General features: G+C 42.9%; 1 protein-coding gene across 1 annotated transcript in view; it reads left to right on the top strand.

The window, feature by feature from the left end:
* LOC147891670 (phytochrome 1-like) overlaps positions 1 to 9,456 on the top strand; it is a 30,876-nt gene extending 21,420 nt beyond the window's left edge. Inside the window, exons 3-4 of the mRNA XM_087387996.1 lie at positions 4,180 to 4,473; positions 8,643 to 9,456. Coding sequence (XP_087244122.1) covers positions 4,180 to 4,473; positions 8,643 to 8,865 — 517 coding nt within the window. The 3' untranslated portion in view covers positions 8,866 to 9,456. The remainder of the gene's footprint in view (positions 1 to 4,179; positions 4,474 to 8,642) is intronic.
* The last annotated feature ends 2,687 nt before the right edge of the window (positions 9,457 to 12,143 follow it).

Genomic DNA, 12,143 nt, shown 5'->3' on the forward strand with positions numbered 1-12,143 from the left:
AACCTTGGGACTTCATGAAGGTATCAAATTTCTTATACCATTCCCTTGGTGCCTGTTTTAGCCCATAAAGGCTCTTCTTAAGCTTGCATACAAGTGACTCCTTGCCCTTGACTGCAAATCCTTCTGGCTGCTGCATGTAGATCTCCTCATGAAGATCACCGTGAAGAAAGGCTGTCTTCACATCCATTTGGCATAATTCCAAATTCTCACATGCAACCAAAGCAAGTACAATCCTAAGTGTGGTCATCTTAACCACTGGAGAAAAGATCTCATCAAAATCGACACCATACTCCGGCTTAAAGCCCTTGGCAACCAATCTGGCTTTATACCGTGGCTTAGCTCCAAGTGTGACTTTCAATCTATACACCCACTTGCATGGCAGTACTTTCATGCCCTTAGGCAACTGCACCAATTCCCAAGTCCCATTTTTATGGAGACTGTCCATTTCAGACTTCATGGCTAGTTCCCATAGCCTTTTATCATGCATTTGCACGGCTTCCTTGTAACAGGAAGGTTCTCCACAGTCTGTAAGCATAATAAAATCTGCCCCTGGAACAAATCTGTCTGGCTGTTTCATTTGTCGAGTGGACCTTCGGACCCATTGGTCTTGCTGTCCAACTTGCTGCTCACCTAAAACAGGTGGCTGTTCCAGTAGATCAGGCTGCAGAATTATGCCTGGGAGGTCTTCCAAAGGTGGCATGTCCCGTAGGACATCTTCCGCCACTGCGGGCTGTCCATTTGGACCTGCTGCAGCATCATGCATTGGCTGATTACGCTGCTGTTGTGGCTGATTTGCAGCCTGCCTGAATTGTACAGGATGTCCCAAGTCATCAATGTCAACCTTTGTAGCATCAGAAGGCTTATCTACTGCCTTAAACATACATGACTCATCAAATAAGACATCATTGCTGCGAATTAGCTTTTTATTCACAGGATCCCATAGGCGGTAACCCATCTCACCACTGTCACCATATCCAAGAGTCCTCATCCACCACATACTTCTGATTCGCAAGTTGAGTGACAATCGAATTAAACTCATTGAGATGTGCATCCATGGAGGTCCCTTCCTTCATCTTCAGATTGAAGAACTTGCGCAACCAATATATCTTTGTGGCTACACTTTGCTGCTCATATGTGTCCTGTAGCTTTTTCCACACACCCCAGGCTGTTTTTTTCACCATCCACATTCCAAACAACACTCTCATGGAGTGACAATTCAATTATGGACTTTGCTGACAGATCAGCTAGTGCCCAAGCATCATCAGATGTGCCAGTGGGCTTCACACCTTTGTGTATAATAGGAGCATGAAACTGCCTGAGAATTAGCACATTCAGTTTCATCTTTTTCCACATCGGGTAGTTAGCAGCACCCTGCAACTTTTTAATATTAAGAAGAGAAGATTCCGAGGATGAAGCCATTACAATCAGCAAGAAATATAACCCACACTTGGGTGCCTGACTCCCTGCAAACCAAGTGCACACAGGCACTTGAACTGTGCTCAAAAAATTTAATTCCTGCAGCGGAACAACAGGAACTGCACCTGCAAATATTTCTCCCAATTAAACAGAGAATTATAACTGTTTACTGCTTGCTGCAGTATCTGAACAGCAACTGTGTTTGCATCATTAAATGCACTGTTGTACAAACAGCAATACTCTGATATTAAAGCAGCATCTGCCCTGCAATTACAGTGAAAAACAGCAGTGTATTTTGCACTCTGTACTTCTGTACAATGACTGTAATCAGCCTTACAGTTGACACAGAACAGTACCTGACTGTACCAGAAAGTACAGAATCAGTAAATGACTGTTTGACTGTTCAAACCTGTCAACTTCAAGCTTCAAGATACCACTAAAACTGTATAACACAGTTTAGAGTAGGATTTAGGCAAAAGCCCCTTGACTGGAAGGAAAAATTCTCAGAATTTGAGTGCATTTACCGCTTCACTGACCACTGTAAGGCATTTAATTGCTTCCCCCAGCACTGACATGCATCCAATTGCAAAACCCCCAATTTGACTGGCACATTCAGTGCTCAAGTCTACAATGTAATACTCAATGCATCTTCCACTGTCCCGTAGGTCAACAAATGCATACGAATCCTGCAATAATCAACTCCAAATAGGAGGATAAACGCAATGCGTGCGTATACAAGCCAATACTTGGCACTGGCTACAAAAGCCCCTTGATTCTGCAATTCAATGTTGAGGATTTCCTCATACAGTAGGCATAGACTGTTATCTGCTCCCCACAATGCCAGTAATGCTCACAATGAGCTCGAAGGATGCACCTGTACCTGTAACACTGCCGGAGCAGTTGGAGAACTCCTGGTGGGAGCTCGTAGGGCTGGCGGGCTGATGCGAGTTGCTCGCCTGCGTGGCGAGTTGACTTGGCTGCGCACTGGAGGCGTGGCCTATATGGCGACTTGGCGGCCCGCATACAGGCGACGCTGTCCGTTGAAGCTGGCGCCGCTGCTGCTGGCGTCGCCGGTGGTGGCGTCGCTGGTGGCGCTGCTGTTGGCATCGCCGGTGGTGGCGTTGCTGCTGTTGGCGTCGCCGGTGGTGGCGTTGCTGCTGGCGTCGCTAGTGGTGGCGCTGGCAGCGCTGGATTGCGTCGGCTCTGCTAAGCAGCAGATCGATGCTGCTAGCGACGAAGATGCAGCAGCTTAGGCTGCTGATAGCTTGAAGGCGTTGTTGCTGGACGAATGGGAGGGGGATTGGCAGGCTTAGGCTCTGATACCACTTGTGAGGTGGGAGAGAGAGAGGAGAGAGCACACCGACACACACGATGGACACAAGAGTGTGGGGATAAGAAGTATGTGTGTACATCCCCTAGCACACAGTCAACCTTTTTATATCAATGGATAAGGTTACAACACTAAGTACACCGTACTTAGTGTACTTAACAATAAAAGTACTAATTGTACTTAAGTGTACTAACTGTACTGGGGTGGCCATAGTGCCTTTACCCCAACAAACAGATGCCTTGAGGTTTTCAGTTATGCCTTAGCAGTTGAGTGCTGGAGCAGCCAGCCCAAGATGCATCGTGCAAGAGGAATGAGGTCGCCCAAGGGATGGAGGGGAATAAGGGGGGAGCTGGAGCAGCTAGGCAGGAAGGTGCAGGCAGGAGTAGCAAACGCCGCTTGCAAAATAAAGGCCACATGGTGAATTTTGTACAGAAGGCCTAATTTTGGGGTTTTGAAAAAAAAAAACGGCCTGTTTCGACCGTTTCTAGGAACTGGTTTGGGCAGAAAAAAACTTTGTCGGCAAAATTTCAAAAAGGCATGGTTTTTATGTATTTTTTCAAAAACCGTCATGCAAAAAGGCCATCTTTTTCAAATAAACGTAAAATTCACATGAAAAAGAGGGAATCTTTCAAAGATTTCCTTAGGAGTTCTCTTTTTGAGGTTACAATCCTCGAATTAGATGTGACACTGTTAATAATACATACATTATCATTGCGAATAAAACATCAAGCATATGAATGAAGTGGAATACAAATCACATAACCTTTCAAGTGGAATATCAAGGACAAAGCATTGTACTGAACTACGATGATAGCATGGTTCCCAATCGTGTACAACATTACAGGAAGTTAGTTTATCTCTATACCAATAGGCAAAAAAAAAAAAAAAGCTCCAACACATAGATGTATGTCTACCGCCCGAAACACATTTTTTGGTGACTCTAAACCTCACTGAAGTTTGAATGTACCTGAAAAGCCGGAGCCCCTTGGCACGCTGTCCAACAAGTACATGCAATGGAGAACAAAAGAAAACTCGGAATGCGAACGAGAAAAGACAGATTCTTACCAGGATTGAATCTCTGATTTGAGCACAGAAAAGAACCTTGAAAACATGATTCTTTCATTGTTGCAAATATTTACTGTTGCAGTTGTAGTTGCACTTATAAGCTAGTAAGAAGCATAGCTGGTAGCAATTGAATTTTGCTAGAGATAAAAATATTGACCTAGAGTGTAGAAGTTGTCAATGATTGAGAACTCCAAAGTCTAAATTCCAATGGGCATGATCTTTTTTCTTCTGTCATTGTAAAGGTTTTGGGATTGTTATAACAGGTGGCCTTGAAGGAAAACTTTCTTTGATTGCATTACTTTGAATAGGTTGAAGGATTTTTAGTTCAGTTGTCCCATGTATTAACAACAATCCCAACTTTTGCACAGGTACTTGGAATTGGAAACATCAGAGTTTGTCATGGGAGCTGTAATAGACGCTGTCATAAGTCAAGCAATGAATGTCTCAAAAGAGAAAGATGTGCATATTATAAGTGAAATATCAGATGATTTGAAGACTTTGTATCTGTTTGGGGACCATGCAAGGCTGCAGCAAGCCTTAGGAAACCTGTTATTTTGTGCCATCCGCCACACCAACTCAACAGAAGCATGGGTAGGACTTAAGGTGGTTCTGACGAAAAGACAGCTTGATGACAGAGTGCACATGATGCAGTTAGAGTTCCGGTAAGGGCTTCTTGATTACAATTTTATCCTGCTGTAGAAGCATTGGGTCATGTTTGTTGGTGACGTATTCAATTTCCTGTACATATTCAATTCTTTTCTTGTCTATATTATTGATGTTTTGAAGTCACAAGTAACATTACCTTTTTTTTATTGGATGTGGATTTTTCTGCCTCTGTTCATTTTTCTTGTGTTATGGATTTTGATATAAAGCCATATCCAGAGGATGATTACCCATTACCCTATCTCAGTCTCTCTTTAGCAGAAGGGACTTAGGTGTAAGAGTTATACTCATTATGGGCTGGCAAGTCAAAAACTTTGTTACTTGTTTGTGCATTCAAGCTTGTGAGCTCTTAATTTGTAAGTTTGATTTCTACGATTCAAACCTTGAAAGTTCAAATTTGAATGTTATTGCAATTTCCAATTTGGAATATGGGACTGCAACATTTATTTTTCCTCGATTCCCTCTATTACATTTCAAGTTTCAAGTTTCTACTTGCAAGTCATTTTTTGGATGTTTTGCTCTGTTTGAGCTTTTGTTTGTTGGTTTATTTTTTTTGGGGTGGTGATTTCTAGGGTCACACCCCTTGATTCCCGGCGCACCCGCACCATCCTGTCCCCCTTCGCACCCCCCGCCGCCCCGCGCACCTGCACCGTCTTGTCCCCCGTCGCACCCCCGCACCGTCTCGTCCCCCCGACGTGCCCCCCAGCATCCGCACCGTCGCGTCCCCCGTGTCACCCCTTGACGCGCCGTGCACGCGCACCGCCCCGTCGCCCCGTGCACCGGCACCATCCCGTCCCCCGTCGCACCCCCGCATCGTCCCGTCCCCCGTCGCACCCCCACACCGTCTGAAACATTGTGTCTTGAAACAAATCATGTGACTATATATCAAGAACCTATACAATGATCAGCTGTATATTAGGATGTTGCAATATTGAGAAGACCGGCTGTCTGTGGTGTATGGTTAGGGTTCCAGCTCATTGCCTAAGGTAACCTTGGAGTACACACTAACGCTTGAGATATTTTTTTGGATGTTTGACTGTGTTTGACAAAGTTGACCAAGTCAAACTAAGAAATTTATTGAGGGCTTTTGTTCCCAGCATGCTATTTGACTTTGGAAAGCATTGGTTTGACTCTCTTGACTTTGATTGTCTTGAATGATTGAGACATTTGTAACCATTGGTCAAGAGAGAGATTTATCTTTGTAAGGGACTAGACACTGCCACATCAGTGGTAAGACCTTCCCTATGGCCTCCAAAACCAAGATAGATAAGTTTTAGGAAGAGGGTTTTCATACTTGGCAAACTAAAACTAAATTTATTCTTATGAAGAAGGGAATCTGAAATGTGGCTAATGGGAAAGAAAACAAACCAACCACTAGGGAAGGAGAAGCTTTATGGCTCCCTAAGAATGAAAAGACACTAGCCATAATTGCTCTTGGATTGAGTAATTCTTTTATCCATCACATTGATGACTGTGAGACTACACATGCTGCATGGAGTCATCTTGAGCTCGTCTTTGGAGCACAGGGGAAGTGTTCCAAGTTTAGCTTGCTCATCAAATTCTTTGATCTGAAATTAGATAGAGGAGAATCCATCTCTTCGCATTTAAACTCCATGAAGAGCATACTGACTCAGTTAGCTAGCATCAAGTTTGATCTTGATAATGACATTGTAATTGCTATCTTACTCAAAATCCTAACTGAGAAAGATGGCACTATTGTCACTACTCTCACCAATATACCAAATATTAAGGCATCCCCCTTGGAAGAAGAAAGGAAAATCAAACAGAGAAATGACTACAAAGAACATGGGGCATATTTGGCCAAAAGCAACTTCAAGGGATCCACCTCAAGGGATCCACCAGCAAGAGCAAGATGAAGTGCAACTTTTGTGGAAAACCTGGATATTTTCAGAAAGAGTGCTATGCAAAGAAGAAATGTTCAGCAAACCTTGTGGAAGAAGCAGAGAAAGAAGAAGAAGAAGAACCACAGAATGTTAAAGCTCTGACTGCTTTTACCACCCAAGTCAATCTTGATCAGGATGTACCCCAGGCAAGAAGCCACGAAAAGGAATTGCGCCAATTCGTCAAGAATCGCGCGGCATTGTATGAGGAAGATCGACTGTGTTTTGGTCGATTGTAGGTAGATTACTGAACCAAATGGGACCAAACTTCATCAGCATGCTCCTTGTAGTGTTGCCCAACAACAGCTAGAGCCATTTCGTGAACGGTGGCTCCTACGGGGAGAATTGCATGAATCTTCGACGGCTGGAAACGTGTCGGCATGGGCAAATGAAGAAACTATTTCCTAATTCCTCCTAGCTAGGGATGTCCCAAGATGAGAAAGCTTGGGCTTAGATGGTGCGGGAAATGTCTTAGAGATGGAGGAGAACAAGCCTAAGCAAAATCTGTGGGAAGAGAATGAAGAAAAGCTTCATTTGGGGAAGATGATGACATGGCACTCAAAGAGGGCTCAAGGAGGGTGGATGTGGCTCTGATACCACATGATAAAACAGCATGAAGGATTCAGCAAATGGAACAAAAGAAATGTTTATTCAAAAGAGGAGAGGTCCTTATAAGGGCAACTGATACAATGCATGTGCCCCAAATGAGAGCATCTCCAGATCCACAAATCACTCCACTGATCTCTCAATCAAGCCCATGAATCTCTCAATCACACCTAATAGAACCTTCTACCACCTAAGTTGGTCACACTAACCACCATGTGGTGACACACAAACTCACACAAACCTTGTACCCCTTGGTACACCCCATTACATCAATTTGTCCTTAAGACCTTCCCTTGGAGCTGAGGAGAAAGCCTTCACCACCATATTTTCTAATCTATCTCTTAACGAGGAGATAGATATTGATTGGGCATATTAGTGTGATTGTGTGAGTCTAGGTACTCTGCCTCTGTAGTCCCCTTAAATGAATGTAGTAAAATGTGTGTTGTGAGTTTAAGGTACTCTACTTGGGTGGTTTGCCTTATCTCTATAAAGGCTCCATTAATCCTATACATGACCTTGCCTAGTGCAAGGGTGGTTGTTGGGGACACTGATGTAGGCTGTCGTGGGTGATAAAGATCTCATATTAGGTCAAACTTTGGAGTTTGAGGTGGTGACATCATTGTGTTCTTTGGTATCGCACGATTGCAATCTTGATTGAGGTTCTCGCTAACATCACCACGTTCACTCCAAAGGGGGATTTTTTGGGATTCAGACTCTCTGTGTGCGCTTAGATCAACTCGGTAAAACCAAGGCAGCACGAATGAGGCTCATCTCCAGCAGGTTACATAACACCCTTCTTGCCTCCGTTCTTGTGCTTGTAGTATGATAATCGTCCTTGTGTTCTTGTTCGTGTAGAACCTCGTGAGACCCACCATGGATCATGGCCTCAAACAATAGGAGATCACAGACTTCTTTACAGGAGAAGATGTGATTGGCAGACACCAAGAGCAAGACCTTGACTTTCAGGCATGCAAGGCTAGTAGGAGACTTGGCACGTCCTGTGGGATCAGAGTTTTTGGGAGGGGTGACCCAGTCCCCCCCATGGTGGAGTGTACTGTCATGTTATATTCAGTTTTCCTTGGTCTCATAGGCTTTTTTGGCACATGTCCTGTGGGATCATAGTTTTTGGGAGGTGTGACCCAGTTATCCCCATGGAGGAGTGTACTCTCATATTATATTCAGTTTTCCTTGGTCTCATAGGCTATCTTGGCACATGTCCTGTGGGATCATAGTTTTTGGGAGGTGTGACCCAGTTATCCCCATGGAGGAGTGTACTCTCATATTATATTCAGTTTTCCTTGGTCTCTTCTGCCCTTTAGAGGCAGACTTCGTGGTTGTCGTGGTGTGGTGAACAAACTGTTGGCTGTCGCGGTGTGAGAGTTTGATACTCGGATTGACATTGATGAGTTATTTTTGGCTTCTTAGGATTGTTCCTATGATGTCTAAGAAAATCGTCATCATCAGATTGTGTGTGTGTGTGTGTGGTAAGTTTTGTCTACTTTTTTACGAATGTCTCAGAAAAACATATTTTCAATGTCCAACGGTCTGTGCTTCTGTTTGTGTGTCTCTAGAGTAAGTTTTGTCTACTTTGTTTACAAATGTCTCCAGAAAAACATATTTTCAATTGCTCAAGTTAATCTGTATGTGTCTGCTGATGCTAGGATCTCACATCCGGGATCTGGACTTCCAGAGACGCTAGTGCAAGAAATGTTTGATGTTGCACACACATGGACATCAGAGGGCTTGGCTCTTGCGACAAGCCAAACACTCATAAAACTTATGAATGGAGATGTCCAGTATATTGTCGCAGCAGGAAGGAACTGTTTCCTTGTAAATATTGATTTTCCTTTGTCTCAAAGAGAAGATGCTGCAAGTGTTAAGTGATCATTCATCCTGGTTGACGCTTTACCAGGTATGGATGTCTGCATGCAAGGATGTCTGAATGCAAGTGTTACTTTGTCTAGAATCAGACGTTGGACATATGGATACTTTCCAGCTTAGCGGTCTTCAACTATTCCTATTTTAATGGAGGTCAAAACTGAAGGTTAGTTTTTTTGGAAGAACAAGAGATACCCTATACTTTAAGAAAAAAATATGAGATTGAAGGCTAAAAAAAGCAGAAAGGTGGAGATGAAAATCCTTCCTGTCATAGAATGGAGGTGGTGAAATTCCTTCCTGTTAAACATAGAATTATGACCGGAGATTCTAGTTGTGCATAATCACATTAATATCAAGGTGATAGTGCCTAATGGAGTACATAGTAGTGAATGTGGGAGTGATCCCCACTGACTTGCTTATACAGGTGGTCAAAACTTTTAAAGAATTGTGCTCAGTTTGAGCTTTATACAGTTCAGGTTACAGACAATCTTTCTCATGAAAGTAGCTTTTTTGAGGACCAAACTTACCACTTTTGTGTAGACAGAGATATTGATTCTGAGTTTATGTTGTGATTCAAATTTTGATCAATCAAATTATTGCAGGCCTGTAAGATTTGTAATCCATGTGTACTGTATTTTTGATATTTAATTTTGTATCTCCAAATGTTTTTTTGGTCTTTAAAAGGCCTTCAAATTTCACAACAAAGGGAGTTAAAGCTAGACAGGACTCGATCACTAAATATAACAGGCAGGAAAACTAGAATTTCTGTTGATTTACATATTGTAAGAAAACCATGTCCATTGTTCTAATCAGCAGCACTAAATATAACACGTAGGAAAACTAGAATTTCTGTTGATTTGGATATTGTAAGAAAATCATGTCCGTTGCTCACGCATCCGTACAGCGCATCTGCACCCGTACACCCAAGTACATGCATCCGTACATTGTTTGTACTTGTTCCGTACTTCATACACAGTACAACCGTACAGGCCGTACTTGCATAGCTGTACATCGTGCATTGGGTACCGTACAGTGGTACGCCGTACAATCTGTACAATGTACTGTTTCGTACATCCGTACACTTGTACTTGTTTCAGGATTTCCGTACAGGTTTGGCACGTGTGAAATTTGCAGGACACTCTCAAAAAATTTTGGCTTTTTGAGGACTTTTGCAGTCAATTTGTGGACAGCAAGTCCTATTTCTGCAGTTGCAAGCCTTGAGGCTATTTTTTGGGATTTGGTGTGCAATCTCTTTTTGATTGCAGTACATTGGGTCAAGTTGCAGGACATTGAGTCACATTTTCCAGGACATTGAGTCATTTTGTAGGACATTGAGTCAGATTATCATACATTGGGTCACATTTGCAAAAATTTCAGTAAAATTTGGGGCTTTTCTACATTTGCCCTCTTTTTGGCCTATTTGCCCTCATTAAATTTGGGGCTTTTGCCAGATTTGCTGTTTTTTGCAGTGAACATTGCCTGTCACAGTCACATTTGGGTCAGATCTGCATTTGCCCTTTGATTTGGGTAAAAAATTTGCAGATATTTGCTGTCATTTTTGGACAGCCAGCTTTTTGCAGTGATAGCCTTGAGGCTTTTGGGTTTTCAGGTCTTTTTCAGGGTATCACATTTGCTATGGCTGGGAAGATTTATTTGGAGTTCTTCGTGAAGATAAGTTGGATGGCACCAACTATCCGATGTGGTCTTATCTCATGAAACATATTCTTGTTGCAAAGCATTTGTGGAATATTGTTTCTGGGGCTGATCTGAGGCCAGCCAATGCTACAGTGGTTGCTTCTAGTGCTGGTCCTTCTGCAGGGGGTACTCCTCGTGATGCCTCCTCCTCTGGCACTCCTGCTGTTGCTCTTCCAACTCAAGAACAATCAAGATGGGATGCAAGAGATGCAAATGCACATTCATGCATTGCTTTATCATGCAAGAGAATCATTATTCCACACATCCGGTCTTGCAGGACAGCAAAGGATGCTTGGGATAAATTGGCTTCTCTCTATCAGATTTGCAATGAAGCTCGTGTTGCATATTTGAGAAGGCAAGTACAGGAAGTCAGTATGAATGAAGGTGAGTCAATGGATGCATACTTGACAAAGGTCAAGGACCTCATGGAATAGCTTGCCAACATTGATGAGGTGGTGCCAAATTCACAGCTTGTTAGTACCACATTGAATGGACTGCCAGATACATATCAAGGGTTTGCTACAACCCTTCGATTAGTGGCCATGGGTAATCCAGACCGCTATTCTTTTGATCAGCTAGTTACTTTGCTTTTGTAGGAAGAGCAAAGTAGAGCTAATAGACAAGCCACTATTCCTGATCATGCATTTGCTTCACAGCAGATAGGAAGAGGCAAGGCTTCCAAGCCTATGGGCAAGCCAAAATCTGCGCATAGCAGCTGCAATTCCTCCCATGCATCTAAAAATACAGCAGATAAGGTAAAGAAGAAAAGATGCAACTATTGTCGCAAGCTTGGACATGACATTTTAGAATGCAGGAAGGGCATTGCTTCAGAGAAAAAGAAAGCAGGATTGACAGTTAATGCCTCTCATGCTATTGAATCCCATGAGCCAGAAGATGCTTCACATGCACATGCTCTTCAGGATGATTGGGCATGGGCTGTCCATTGCTCATTTGATCCATCCAAAGCTGATGCATTCTTTATTGCTAATGATGCTCAGTCCTGGTACTTTGATAGTGGTGCTTCCAAGGATGTCACTTCTTGCAGGCAGTTGTTTTATTCTTTAGATGATGCACCTCGAGGGGGGACTGTTACGTGTGCTAATAATGCTTCATATGCTGTAAAAGGAGTTGGAGATGTGCAGCTCACATCCATAGCTCACATCCATTTTAAGCCATCCTGTCACTTTGACAAATGTTCTTTTTGTGCTTGGCATTGAAGTCAACTTGATTTCAATTTCAGCAATTGCTACTTCAGGTTTCAGAGTGATTTTTGATGGCTACAGATGTCTAGTTTATGATCTTCGTGATGATAATGCCATAGTTCTCACTGGCACTTTGCAAAAAGGGCTTTATCACCTTGATCATCATTCAGCTGCACTTTCTATTGAAGCATTGGCTATTTCAGATTCACAGCTTGCTCAAAGTCATCTTTGGCATGAGAGAATGGGCCATCTCAATTATAGAGCTCTTGCAAAGCTACATTCACAGCAGATGGCAAATGATGTACCTCAGACTCACACAGTTTCCAAACATGTGTGTGACGGTTGTCTTTTGGGTAAGATGCATCGATTTCCTTCTCAAAAGAATTG

This window comes from Dipteris shenzhenensis, chromosome 17 (genome assembly GCF_047967505.1).
Source record: "Dipteris shenzhenensis isolate YYH24624 ecotype China chromosome 17, Dip_SZ_1.0, whole genome shotgun sequence".
NCBI classification, from domain to species: domain Eukaryota; kingdom Viridiplantae; phylum Streptophyta; class Polypodiopsida; order Gleicheniales; family Dipteridaceae; genus Dipteris; species Dipteris shenzhenensis.